At 37.4% G+C, this 11,380-nt stretch overlaps 1 protein-coding gene across 2 annotated transcripts in view; it reads left to right on the forward strand.

Moving 5' to 3' along the window:
* Positions 1-9,666, forward strand: part of adnpb (activity-dependent neuroprotector homeobox b) — a 33,169-nt gene extending 23,503 nt beyond the window's left edge. For both annotated transcript variants that reach the window (XM_078418994.1, XM_078418995.1), the window contains exon 6: positions 117-9,666. In XM_078418994.1, coding sequence (XP_078275120.1) covers positions 117-3,797 — 3,681 coding nt within the window. In that variant the 3' untranslated portion in view covers positions 3,798-9,666. The remainder of the gene's footprint in view (positions 1-116) is intronic.
* The last annotated feature ends 1,714 nt before the right edge of the window (positions 9,667-11,380 follow it).

Raw genomic sequence — 11,380 nt, forward strand, 5'->3', positions numbered from 1 at the left:
TATATTTACGTAAATTATTTACAGTATTCTGATAGTTTTGTTCAAATCATAAATGAGGTAATATTAGATTGGTTTATATTGCGATATCAACTAAACATAATTTTTTGTTTTTTCAGGATTATCGTACAAAACCATTTTGCTGCAGCGCTTGTCCTTTTGCGTCCAAATTTTTTTCTGCCTACAAGAGCCACTTCCGAAATGTTCATAGTGAAGATTTTGAAAATAAAATCCTCATTAATTGCCCTTATTGTCCATACAATGCCGACAGAAAGACCCTGGAGACCCATATCAAAATATTTCATGTTCCTCTCTGGAAAGTACCTAGTGGAGGCAAGAATGCACACCATGAAAAGTCAAAGCAGGATAGCAGTCTTAAACTGAAGCATGGTGACAGTGTGGAACAAGCAGTCTATTACTGCAAAAAGTGTACTTACCGCGATCCCCTTTATGATGTTGTCAGGAAGCATATTTACAGGGAACATTTTCAGCATGTGGCAGCCCCTTATGTGGCAAGAACAGCAGACAAGTCAGTGAATGGAACATTTTCTGCCACGAATGGAAGAGAGGATGGAACTGTGCATTGTAAACGTTGTCTCTTCATACCCAAAACCTATGAAGCCTTGGTGCAGCATGTTATTGAAGACCATGAACGAATAGGATACCAAGTAACAGCTATGATAGGGCATACTAATGTGGTTGTTCCAAGATCAAAACCCTTGATGCTGATAGCACCAAAGCCACATGAGAAGGCTGGAAATTATCAGGGTGTGAAAGGTTCAATGCAGCAGAATATGAATCGTGCATCCATGTCAAAAAATTCACAGAATTCGGCCGTCAATCTTATGTCGGGTAGTGGTCGTCTGCCACCAAAGTATGCTGTTTCATCGATGGCACATAACTATTCTTTGGGTCAACAAATGAGACTCCCACTGCCAGGTGGTTTACCAGCTTCTCTGCAGCAGCGACCACAAACAGTAAAACAGTTGATCTCTGGTGGCAATGGACGACAATATGGAGTTGGTGCTGGTGAACAGAGGAGAACATCGCAGATGCAATATAATGTTCAATCAGGAAGCATGACAGGTAACAGTGGATCAAGTCAATTATCAATGAAACAGTCACAGTTCAATATTTCTCAAGCTCAGAGGATGCAAGGATTATCTGCTTCAGCAGTAAAGTCATTAACTTCCCCAACAGGCCCAACCAATTCTGCTAACCAGAGCCCAGCGTTAGCAGGGTCTGCTGCTCAGAAGTGGAAGATTTGCACAATGTGTAATGAGCTTTTTCCAGAAAGTGTGTACAGCATACACTTTGAAAAGGAGCATAAAGCTGAAAAGATCCAGGCTGTAGCTAATTACATTCAGAAGATCAACAGTTTCACAAGCAAATGTCTCTACTGTAATCGCTATTTACCCAGTGAAACACTGCTTAACCATATGCTTATACATGGACTCTCGTGTCCCTACTGTCGTTCCACTTTCAATGATGTTGAAAAGATGGCTGAACATGTAAGGATCCTTCACATTGATGAAGAAGTGGGACCCAAGACTGAATCAACGTTAACTTTTGATCTGTCTACACAGAAAGGTAGTCGCAGTAATATACAGCTCCATGTTACTACATACAGTACATCTGAGAGTACTTCGGTGGAGAATACAAATTATCGGCCCCAGAATCAGAACTTGGGATTTAGAAAGCCAGAAGGGCAGATGCAGCAACCAAAACCACAGGTCAAATCTAAAATAAAGCCAGATTTGAATTCTATACCTCAAACCCAGATACCCTACAAAAATGATGTGGGCAAAACCCTTTGTCCGTTGTGCTTTTCTATTTTGAAGGGCCCAATATCTGATGCTTTGGCGCACCATCTGAGGGAACGGCATCAGGTGATACAAACAATTCATCCGGTGGAGAAAAAGCTTACCTATAAGTGCATTCACTGTTTGGGAGTCTACACGAGTAACATGACAGCTTCAACCATAACATTGCATCTCGTGCACTGTAGAGGTGTTGGAAAAGCACAAAATGGTCAGGATCGGAGCCTTACTCATGCCAAGGTAACACACTCACCAAGTGTAATGCCCATGAAGCGAGAATATGAGTATGAATATGGGGACTTTGCTTCAATGAAAAAAAGGAAATTGGATGGTGAAGAAGCTGTTCAGAGTTTTACCGTGGGAGACGATAAACCAGAGGAGCCAATAGTTTTAGCTATTGATCCCAAGGGTTATGAGGATGAGTCCTATGAGGCCAGAAAAATGTTCCTTACAAACTATTTTAACAAACAACCATACCCAAGCAGAAGGGAAATTGAAAAGTTGGCAGCTGGCTTATGGTTGTGGAAATCTGATATTGCCTCCCACTTTAGCAATAAGAGGAAGAAATGTGTTCGAGATTGCGAGAAGTACAGGCCTAAAGCATTGCTTGGATTTAACATGATGGAGATGCGAAAAGTAAAGCACAATATGGACTTTGGGCCGACTTGGAATATGCTAAATAGCAAAGAAATAATTGGCAAGGAATCTGCTACTTTAAAACCAGGCATAGAAAAAGTAAATCAGAAACTGGAAAAAGAGAAAAGAGATTTGATTCGGGGACCGGAAAAGTTGGAGGGGGCTGTTTTAGATTTGAGCTCCCAAATGGAGGAAAATTCAAATCCAAACTTCGGAAAGATGAAAGGAAAAACTGTGAACCTGTGTTCGGAAAACATGGAGGGAAGTGCTTTAGACTTGAGCACTCAGGTGGAAGAACGACCTTCAAATGCTGGCTCTGCAATGGAGGAGGGAACACCATTGGATTTGAGTGCTCAGGTGGTGGAGGAAAGTCCTTCAATCAAGAGCACTGAGATGGTGGAGGAGAGTCCTTCAAATATGAGTTCTGAGATGGCAACAGAGAGCCCCTCAAATGTAAGTTCTGATATGGTGGAGGGAAGTGCTTTAGATTTGAGTTCCCAGATGGTGGAAAAAAGCCCTTCAAGCATGAGTGCTGAGATGGTGGAGGAAAGCCCATCTAACATGAGCGCTGAGATGGTGGAAGCAAGTCCTATAAACACAAGTCCTGATAATATGGAGGAAAATGCATCAAATGCTTGTGTTGGTGAAGATTTGTCATCAAGTGAAATGAGTGGTTTGCAGAGCAGGGAAGAAACTCCTGAAATGGTTCCTGAAGAATTAAACAATGAATTGCAAAAATCTGCATTTACAGCAACTGCATCATTAGAGTTGAAGGATGATGTATCAAATATGGACGAGGAGCAGTATCCTGCGCCATCTTTAGAATCAAAAGATAAAGACTCAGAAAGTGAAGATTCAGAACAACTTTCTGAATGCAAAGATGTTGCTTCACCAACTGAGGATGGACTAGCATCGCCGCATGCTTCTGATCAGGAAGATGTTTCATCTGAACTGAAGCAAGAATTTTGGATCAAACGACCTTGGACAGATGATGTATCCCAAAGTGAAGAGGAGGAGGAGCCCATTCGGACCTCGAAAACAAAAGCTGCATTGGAAAACGATGAGCAAAATTGGGGAGCGGGGCCAGGTGAGTGGAGTGGAGCACCATTCCAAAATGAAGGAGAAAAGTGGTCCAAAGAACAGCCTGAATGGAAGAATGTTTCACCAGAAAATGAGCAGAGTTTGTCCAATCCATTGTTGGATTGGCAAGGTAACACGGCAGATAGTGAAGGTGAGGAGCTGGATCAACTCCTTGATCAGTCAAACGATGGCCTCTCTGATAATGTGGCAGAACCTGTTTGCAGCTCTTCATCAGGTGTTGGGCTAAGTAGTCAACCTGCATAAAGTTTGACTTGTTTTGGAGTCTCTTGCTGTGAAATGTGTGCAGTATCTTAAAATGAAAGAAGCCTGTGTATAAAATTTGAAGGACAATTCAAAGGTACAGAATAACAGATGGGGTTGGGGGGGCAGTAAAATGCAACTAGCTTTGTTGCAATTCGCCCTCGGGATGCTTTACAGTTGTACAAAAGTGGCATTGTAATTTACTTTCTAAATGTTTTCTCATTTACCTATGGTAGTGAAAGGCCAACATGTACTTACTGGTTAACAGTGTACTGTACTATAGATTTCAATAAGACCTTTAAGTTTGTTATTTTAATTTACTCAGTCTGCGTAGCTGGAATGTATATTTCTACAGTTTTAGACCCATTCTAAGTGAAGCTTATCGTATAGGTCTTGTGTACTTGTTCTAGATTTACTGTATGATTCACCTTTTTTTAGTGATGCCCCTGCTGTTAAATAAATGCAGCATTTAGTTCACTTGATAACTGCTTGAAGGAGGTTGTGCTGTAGTGTCTGTCAACATTATTATAAAACTAGTTTTTATTGCACATATCCTTATACAACTTTGGTGGCATTTGGCCAGTAGCTTACTGAACATAATAACTGGCCTTGCTGTAATATGGCAAATTGCTGTTTAATGTATCCTTTGCTCCAATATTGATGGTTACTGGCATTTCAAATGTTAATGCATTTTTAAAGTCTCCCTTCAATCTAAATTACTTACAGAACTAGGAATGAAATTCATAATATGCTGATTTCACTAATTTGTGTTTTGGATCAGCGCACATGGTGAATTGGGTAAAACATGGCAAATATTTAGAAATGCCTGGTTTTGCCTATTTCAAGGTTATATGTTAGGGATGAACACCTTTATGGTGTTTGTATACATTGTATCATCTATGTAATAGTGTCTGTGTAGTAAATTTCATTTTTGTGATCTTTATTTTCCTTTGTACTTTTCATTTACACTTCTGGAAAATAAAATGCTTTATCGTACTTTATTGTGTATGATATTTACATGCATTTTACATTATGTACTTGAAATAGTGGACAGTTTTAATAAAATGCAGTCCCCTATATCAGTTTCATAAAGACCCATTAATTAAGTTTAGCAGTATTTCTTAACTTGGTAAACCTCAAATACAGGCTGTTATGTAAGTTCTCTTGATAATATATTGGATATGTTACAGTTCATAAATCATTTTGAAGCAACAAATATTCAGCATAAATGACTGCTTACTTTTGATTTTGGTGCGGGATGTATCTTGAATTACTGCATTCCTAGTTTTATTAATTTAATGTGTATACATTCAGTGCACATGCTGTGAGCTGTAATTGCTTATGTTGTTTCTTCATAACTAGTTGTAATGATTCAGTAATCCAGTGGCTGTGTAACTTTGTGTAAAGTTGGATACCATGCAGTCTAGCATGGATAAATGTTAATACATTAATTTGTACTTCAATTTTGAAGATAGACTTTAATTCAAGTCTGAGTGGAAGTCTTCCACTTTTTTCATGATCTAATAAGATGTTGATCAGCATTTTATTTCATGTTATTGAAATTGTAAAAGCAATTCAATTTCAGATAATCCATTCAATTTAACAGATGCTTACTTCTGTATAAAACATGCTTGTTTATGATCTGCAAGTTTTTGCAAGGGAAACATTTAAGAATCCTGACAAAATTCAGAATGTAATATACAAATAAATATTTAGGCAGCAAATTTGAATTCCCCAATTGCTACATTAGAAGCTACAGTTACCAGATCATTAGTCAAAGTTTGAGAAATACATTCGGGTGTGGGTGGAAGTGTAGTTTGCATCGTGTGGATAGGCTGTTGGGGCCTACTTTTCAAAGTTCATTATAGTAGTAACTGCTAGTACAGGGGTTTATCTCTATCTGAACATTTTTAATAAGGAATTTTAATAAAGAACTCTTAATATCTTGTGTTTTTAATAATGGAGTATAATTTACTCTATTGGTGTACATTTTAAATTCTAAATCTGCTTACAGTTTATATGGTTTAAGATTACACTTGTAAATTGTCCTGATTCTTTCACACATGGTGTCATTTATTTTAAGTGCTTTATTCATTAAGGTATATATTGTTATATAATATCGTGTCATGGTTGTATAAGACTTAATGGTGTATTTTGTGTTCCTCTTGTACATTTTGCTGAATACATCTGTAAATTTTACTTTCTAATTGTGAGCAATGCTACTTGGAATGTTCCATCTTTAATGTTGACTGCTTTTCGGGATAGAATTTGTATGATTCTTAAATAGTGTCAAGCTCAAGTTCCATTGCTAACACTTTGCCCTCTGATTCAAAGTTCTAGATCCACATTTAATTTACAGCATCAAGGAATTGGTTCAGTTGTAAAAAGCCAGTGCAGTCATAAGGGATTGCACACAATATGTATTTGAGGAACCAATGCATCTGAAATAAGTTAGTATGCTAAGTGGTATGCAGCATGCCAACATAACTTAATGGATAATTTTGAAATTATTCCAGAAGTCATAGAACTGGCTGGAGTTGCAGCGAGTCTAAGAAAATAACTACATTGTGGTTTGGTGACATATCCCAAATCCTTTTGCTCGAAGAGTCACAAAGAATTGAAATAAAAATTTGAATATAAAGTTACATAAGGTAACAAGGTTACATCTATTGGTCTGTATAGAATCATTCTGAAATGGGTTTGTTAGCTGCAAACAGGGGAAACTACAATTTATCTACCAGGATCAATTAAAAATAAGTTTAAGAGTTGCCTTGAAAGCTTGAAGCTCCTTGGGTCTTTTGTGTGAGCTTAATCAATTTTAGACAGATTGTACTGAATAAATTAAAGTACACTAGGCAAAAACTTCTGCTTATTTGAGATACTGTCACCAAATATACAAGAGCACTGAGAAATTAAGGTGAAAATACCTAACTTTAATTACGTAAATGGCTATGAATAAACATATTGAATAATCTTCCAAGGGGATTGATTGCAATTTCTCAAATATTTGGAGGGAAATATGTGACTTAATGTATTTGAACTTGCTGAACTGATTTAAATAGTTCAAATCCTGTACATTTGTAAAAATCCTGTTCTTTAGCGAAGCACTAAACTGAAACTGCGTGTGTTGCAGTGGAAGAGACAAACTTGATCCTATCAAGGCATCTTCAATATTCTTTAATCAAAACTTGCCTCCAACAGCCAAAAACTGATTCACAAACTAGTCATTCTCCTGCTGTGCATAATAATTAGAGGCGCGCAGGTGATCTGATCCCAGCTTCAATTCTACTTTCCTGCCTGGTGCTCCACAGCCTCTTCTCAAAGTTTGAAAATCTACGCCTCTGAAGAAATTATGAATTTCAAAGATTCTCTGCTTTTAGAGAATGTATTCCTCTTCCATTCTATCTCATGCTGGAGCTATGATCATGAGTGCTGATTTCTCATAACAGAAAAGAGTCCTGTGGTGTCTACTTGTCAGACCCCTCAGGAGCTTGTATATCAGAAGATCATCACTCATGCTGTTAATTCTAGAACATAGGCCTGGTCTACTTAATATTTCCACAGATAGATGCCAGTTTCATCATTACATCTGTTCAGTCAAAATGTCAACTCATCAGAGTTGAAGAATTATCTATTTTTGCGAGAATTGAAAATGTTCCAGATTTTAAAATAAACAGTGGCATCTCTCAGTGCATGTCAGTTTGTAGGCCTTTCCATCCTTAAATACTAGTTCTAAATACCAGTGGTTCCAAAGTACTTTCTGCATCTGATCCAGCTGTTTGTTCTTGCGTCACATTTTGTTTACTTGTGCAGATACATGCTCCTGAGAAGGTTAAATAGAAGTACATAGCATGAGTGTTATGGGTTGACTGTAATGTAGGATGAGCAGAGGTAGTAATTTCAAAACACCAATTCCTTGGAGGCAATATCAGCAGCCAGCTCAAAGGTCAAAGCTATTGTGGGTGAGGCAGAGATGGCCTCTGAGTGCTGATAATAAATCCATTGAATTCTCTGAAGAACACCAATTATTGTATGGAATTGTTTGACTCTAATTATCTATCTATCGGGTAGATGCACACGAGCTGTTATCATTTAAGATTCTCTGGCACTTGATTCCAACAACTGCGGTGCAAGAAGAAATGTCAATGCTTTTGGGGTCATGTGATTGGAATAAGGACAATAGTGAGAATGGCCAAGTTTTGGATATTCTTGATGTCCTCTTTCATCCCAGTGGTTTCCTTTCCCTAATTCTTTGAATGCAAAAATGGGCCAATTCAGTACACATTTTAGCTAGATAGTTGGATGTGACTGGACTGTGTTAGCCACCAGGCCTGATCCCATCCCAGCTTGTTATGAAAGCAGAGATAAAATGTGAGTCGGGGAAAAATATGAGTTAGGTCCCTAAGTGCCATTTGCCTTCAACAAGGCAAGTAATTAATGAGACAGATGTTTAAATGTATTGGTTCCCTTTTCTATTATCATCTTGTCTACTGAGTAACTGCTAACATTTTAACTCCTAATGTCTTGTATGCTGGTTATGAGTGGTCCTGACCCCAAGCTCCCAAGGGGTCTGTTAAGTGGATGCCACAACATTTTTTCCTGTTATGAGAAATCAACACTCCGGATCATAGCCCCAATGTGAAGTAGCGTAGAAGAAAAGTGCATAATCGCTTTAGTAGATTGGTAGATTCATACTTCAAGCCAGTTGCCTATAATCCCTATTTTTATGTCTTATGCTTGACGTGTACCTGATTCATTTTGCAAAATCACAATTACTTACTTGCTGCCCTTTAGTATTGTTTCTCTCTATTATAAACCAATCACCTTTCAAGAATGTACCTTCAAACGACCTGGTTCCACACTCCCTTTTCTCTAATTCATGAACATGTCATTACTCTGAAATCTATTTGCATTAAACACATATTTCCGCTTCTGACCTGTGTTCACTGTTGGATATCCAATTGTACCTGTATAAATCTGGCAACGGATGCCTTTTCAAACCCCAGACTATTTAGAATACTTAAATACATCCTCGATTCATTTCTCAGTGTAATTGTTTCGCACACTTTAAAGTGCAGATCTACCTCTTTCCCCCTCTAATAATTCTCTAATATCAATGTTAATTGACATGCAATATTTTAGTTAACTATTTGGCAGACACATTGCAGTAATCATCCCCAACAAAAACTCATTTTCTATGGTATCAATTTTCAGCACTTAGTCCAACCAGATTGTTTGCCATTTGAAGCAAGTTACTAGCTTATCTGAAACAAAATTTCTTTAAAATGACCTTTAGCCATTCCTTTCAGTCAATCTGCTGTTTAACCTCTCATTGTAACTTAATGATGTTTATGTTTTATCTCATTAATGCTATATTGTCAGGCCTCTCCCACCTATTAATTTCATATTTCAAAGTATATCTAGATACTTGCATTCTTGATGATTAGCTCTCACCTCAAATAAAAAAACTTGATATATTAGTGTAACATTCTTAAATCTGAAAACATCACTTGCCTGAGAAGCAACATGTTCCAAACACTTTTGCTGCAGATCTGAGGTTTTATTTCAAATATTTTGCTTCCCCTCAAATATTTACCGCTTTAAAAAAACAAAGTACTGGAGTGACTCATTTTTGAAGAACATGAATGGGTGATGGTTCGGATCAGGATCCTCCTTCGGGCTGATTGTGGTGAAGGAGGGATAAAGCTGGAAGAGAAGTGGGGGCAGGACACCTTGCAAGTAATAGGTGGATTGGGGGGGATTGGCAGATAGTTGGACAAAAGGCTAGAGATGAAAAGACAAAAGGTGTGAGAAAATAATCAAAGAGGAAGTGTGAATTGTGAAGCCAGAGGAAGGAATCAGGAGGGGGGTAAATGGGCGCAAATCCAGGTGGGGCCAAGGATAGGGGGGGGGGGGGGGGATGCACCTAAACTTGGAGAATTCAATGTTCATACCATTAGCTTGTAAGCTAGCAACATCTTACTCCTATTAAAAATGGCGGGGGGGGGAGCAGTGCCAATCACTCAAACAATTTGTCCTATTAAAGGTTAGAAGAGGAAAACTATAACTTGGCAAATGCTGCTGTTTGGTAATTAATGCTTGTTTAATAGTTTGAAATAATTTCATGCATCTATCCTTAAGTCTTGGAAAAAGAAGAAACTTCAGTCCTTTCACATTGAATTTCATTCATTTCTTGAGCTCACATTAAATATGCTGTGAAAGCAACAGTTCCAAATATAAATTCAGTTGAAAGTTCTGCTCAGGGCAGCAAGGTAAAAATCTCTCATGCTTTGTAATTTGGCTGATAACCTGTTTCAGTGGAAATAATCAATCTGGGGATTAGAAAGGTACTTAAAGGTTGACCTAAAACATGTGTCATGAGGGGTAATTTGTGGACATCACAATGAGCTGTTGAGTACATTTTAAGAGTGCTGAGCAAACAAGGTAAATGCACTGTTGGAGGGCTAAATGCTACAAAATGTTTCATTTTGCTAATTCTATGAATATTTCATTGTAGTCTCTTCAGTCGAGTTGTAATGTGAAAGGTCTGAAATCGGAGAAGTAGCTAAGGTATTAACATTGCCTAATTTAATATACTAATGTATTAGCATTTCTAAGGCATGCCATATTTTTCTTTGAGTTAACCAGAAGTGATACAACAGGAGCCAATTTCAGCTTAGATCTCCTTGTACAGTATTGATTTGTGGGTGATCTTTAAACTGTCATTTAGAGATGAATACCCATTAATTTGCCAAAAAACTTTAAAGAAAATTTCATGATTTGAATGATGACTACATGGTGCTGATCCAAATATTGCATATTTGCATATTCATTAAGCTTTGTATTGTGCCAGCATTAAAATAAGAATCAACTTATTAACCCATAACTGTAAAATATTCCTATTCAATTGGTACACCAAGAAAATCCTTTTTGGGATAGAAATTTAATTTTGTAGTAGTTTTTCTTAATACACGGTATGTTGCGCCTCTTAAATATTTTAAGTGGTCCATTCAAAATTGCACTTGGAAGTTCATGTGGCTGCATTGATTGGAAATACTAAAGGCTATATACAAATTACACTTATGTTGCTACAAATTTCTGAAATTCAAGTTCACTCACTGATTATGACTAGTTTAAGGCTTCCCTTTAGTATGACTGGATTCTTAAGTGCATTAAGAATGAGGAGTCCTTCATTTAGTGTGGATCCTTTTCTGTTGGAAATTAAAAAGGTAAAGCTACTTTGTAATAGAAAACGGTACAATTTTGTAAATACAAAATGCCACTCATTTTCAACAAAACAATCTTGCATTGGTCAAATTATAAAATCAGAGTCACTGTCAAGCTTTTTTTTATTAAGTTAGCTATGGTTTTAAATAGATAATTCATTGGTGACTACCTCAATTTATAAACTAGCTGTAGCATATTAACTGAAAAGGATGAAGTTTATTGGTGCTACTAAAACGTAGGCCAACCACATTTTTATCACAATTGGAATTCCATGTATCAGCTCTCACACGTGCACAATAAATTTTAAATGCACTGGTACAGTTCAAACATTTGACTAAATAACTGGCATCTCTGTAAGG

Source organism: Rhinoraja longicauda, chromosome 22 (genome assembly GCF_053455715.1).
Source record: "Rhinoraja longicauda isolate Sanriku21f chromosome 22, sRhiLon1.1, whole genome shotgun sequence".
Taxonomy (NCBI): domain Eukaryota; kingdom Metazoa; phylum Chordata; class Chondrichthyes; order Rajiformes; family Arhynchobatidae; genus Rhinoraja; species Rhinoraja longicauda.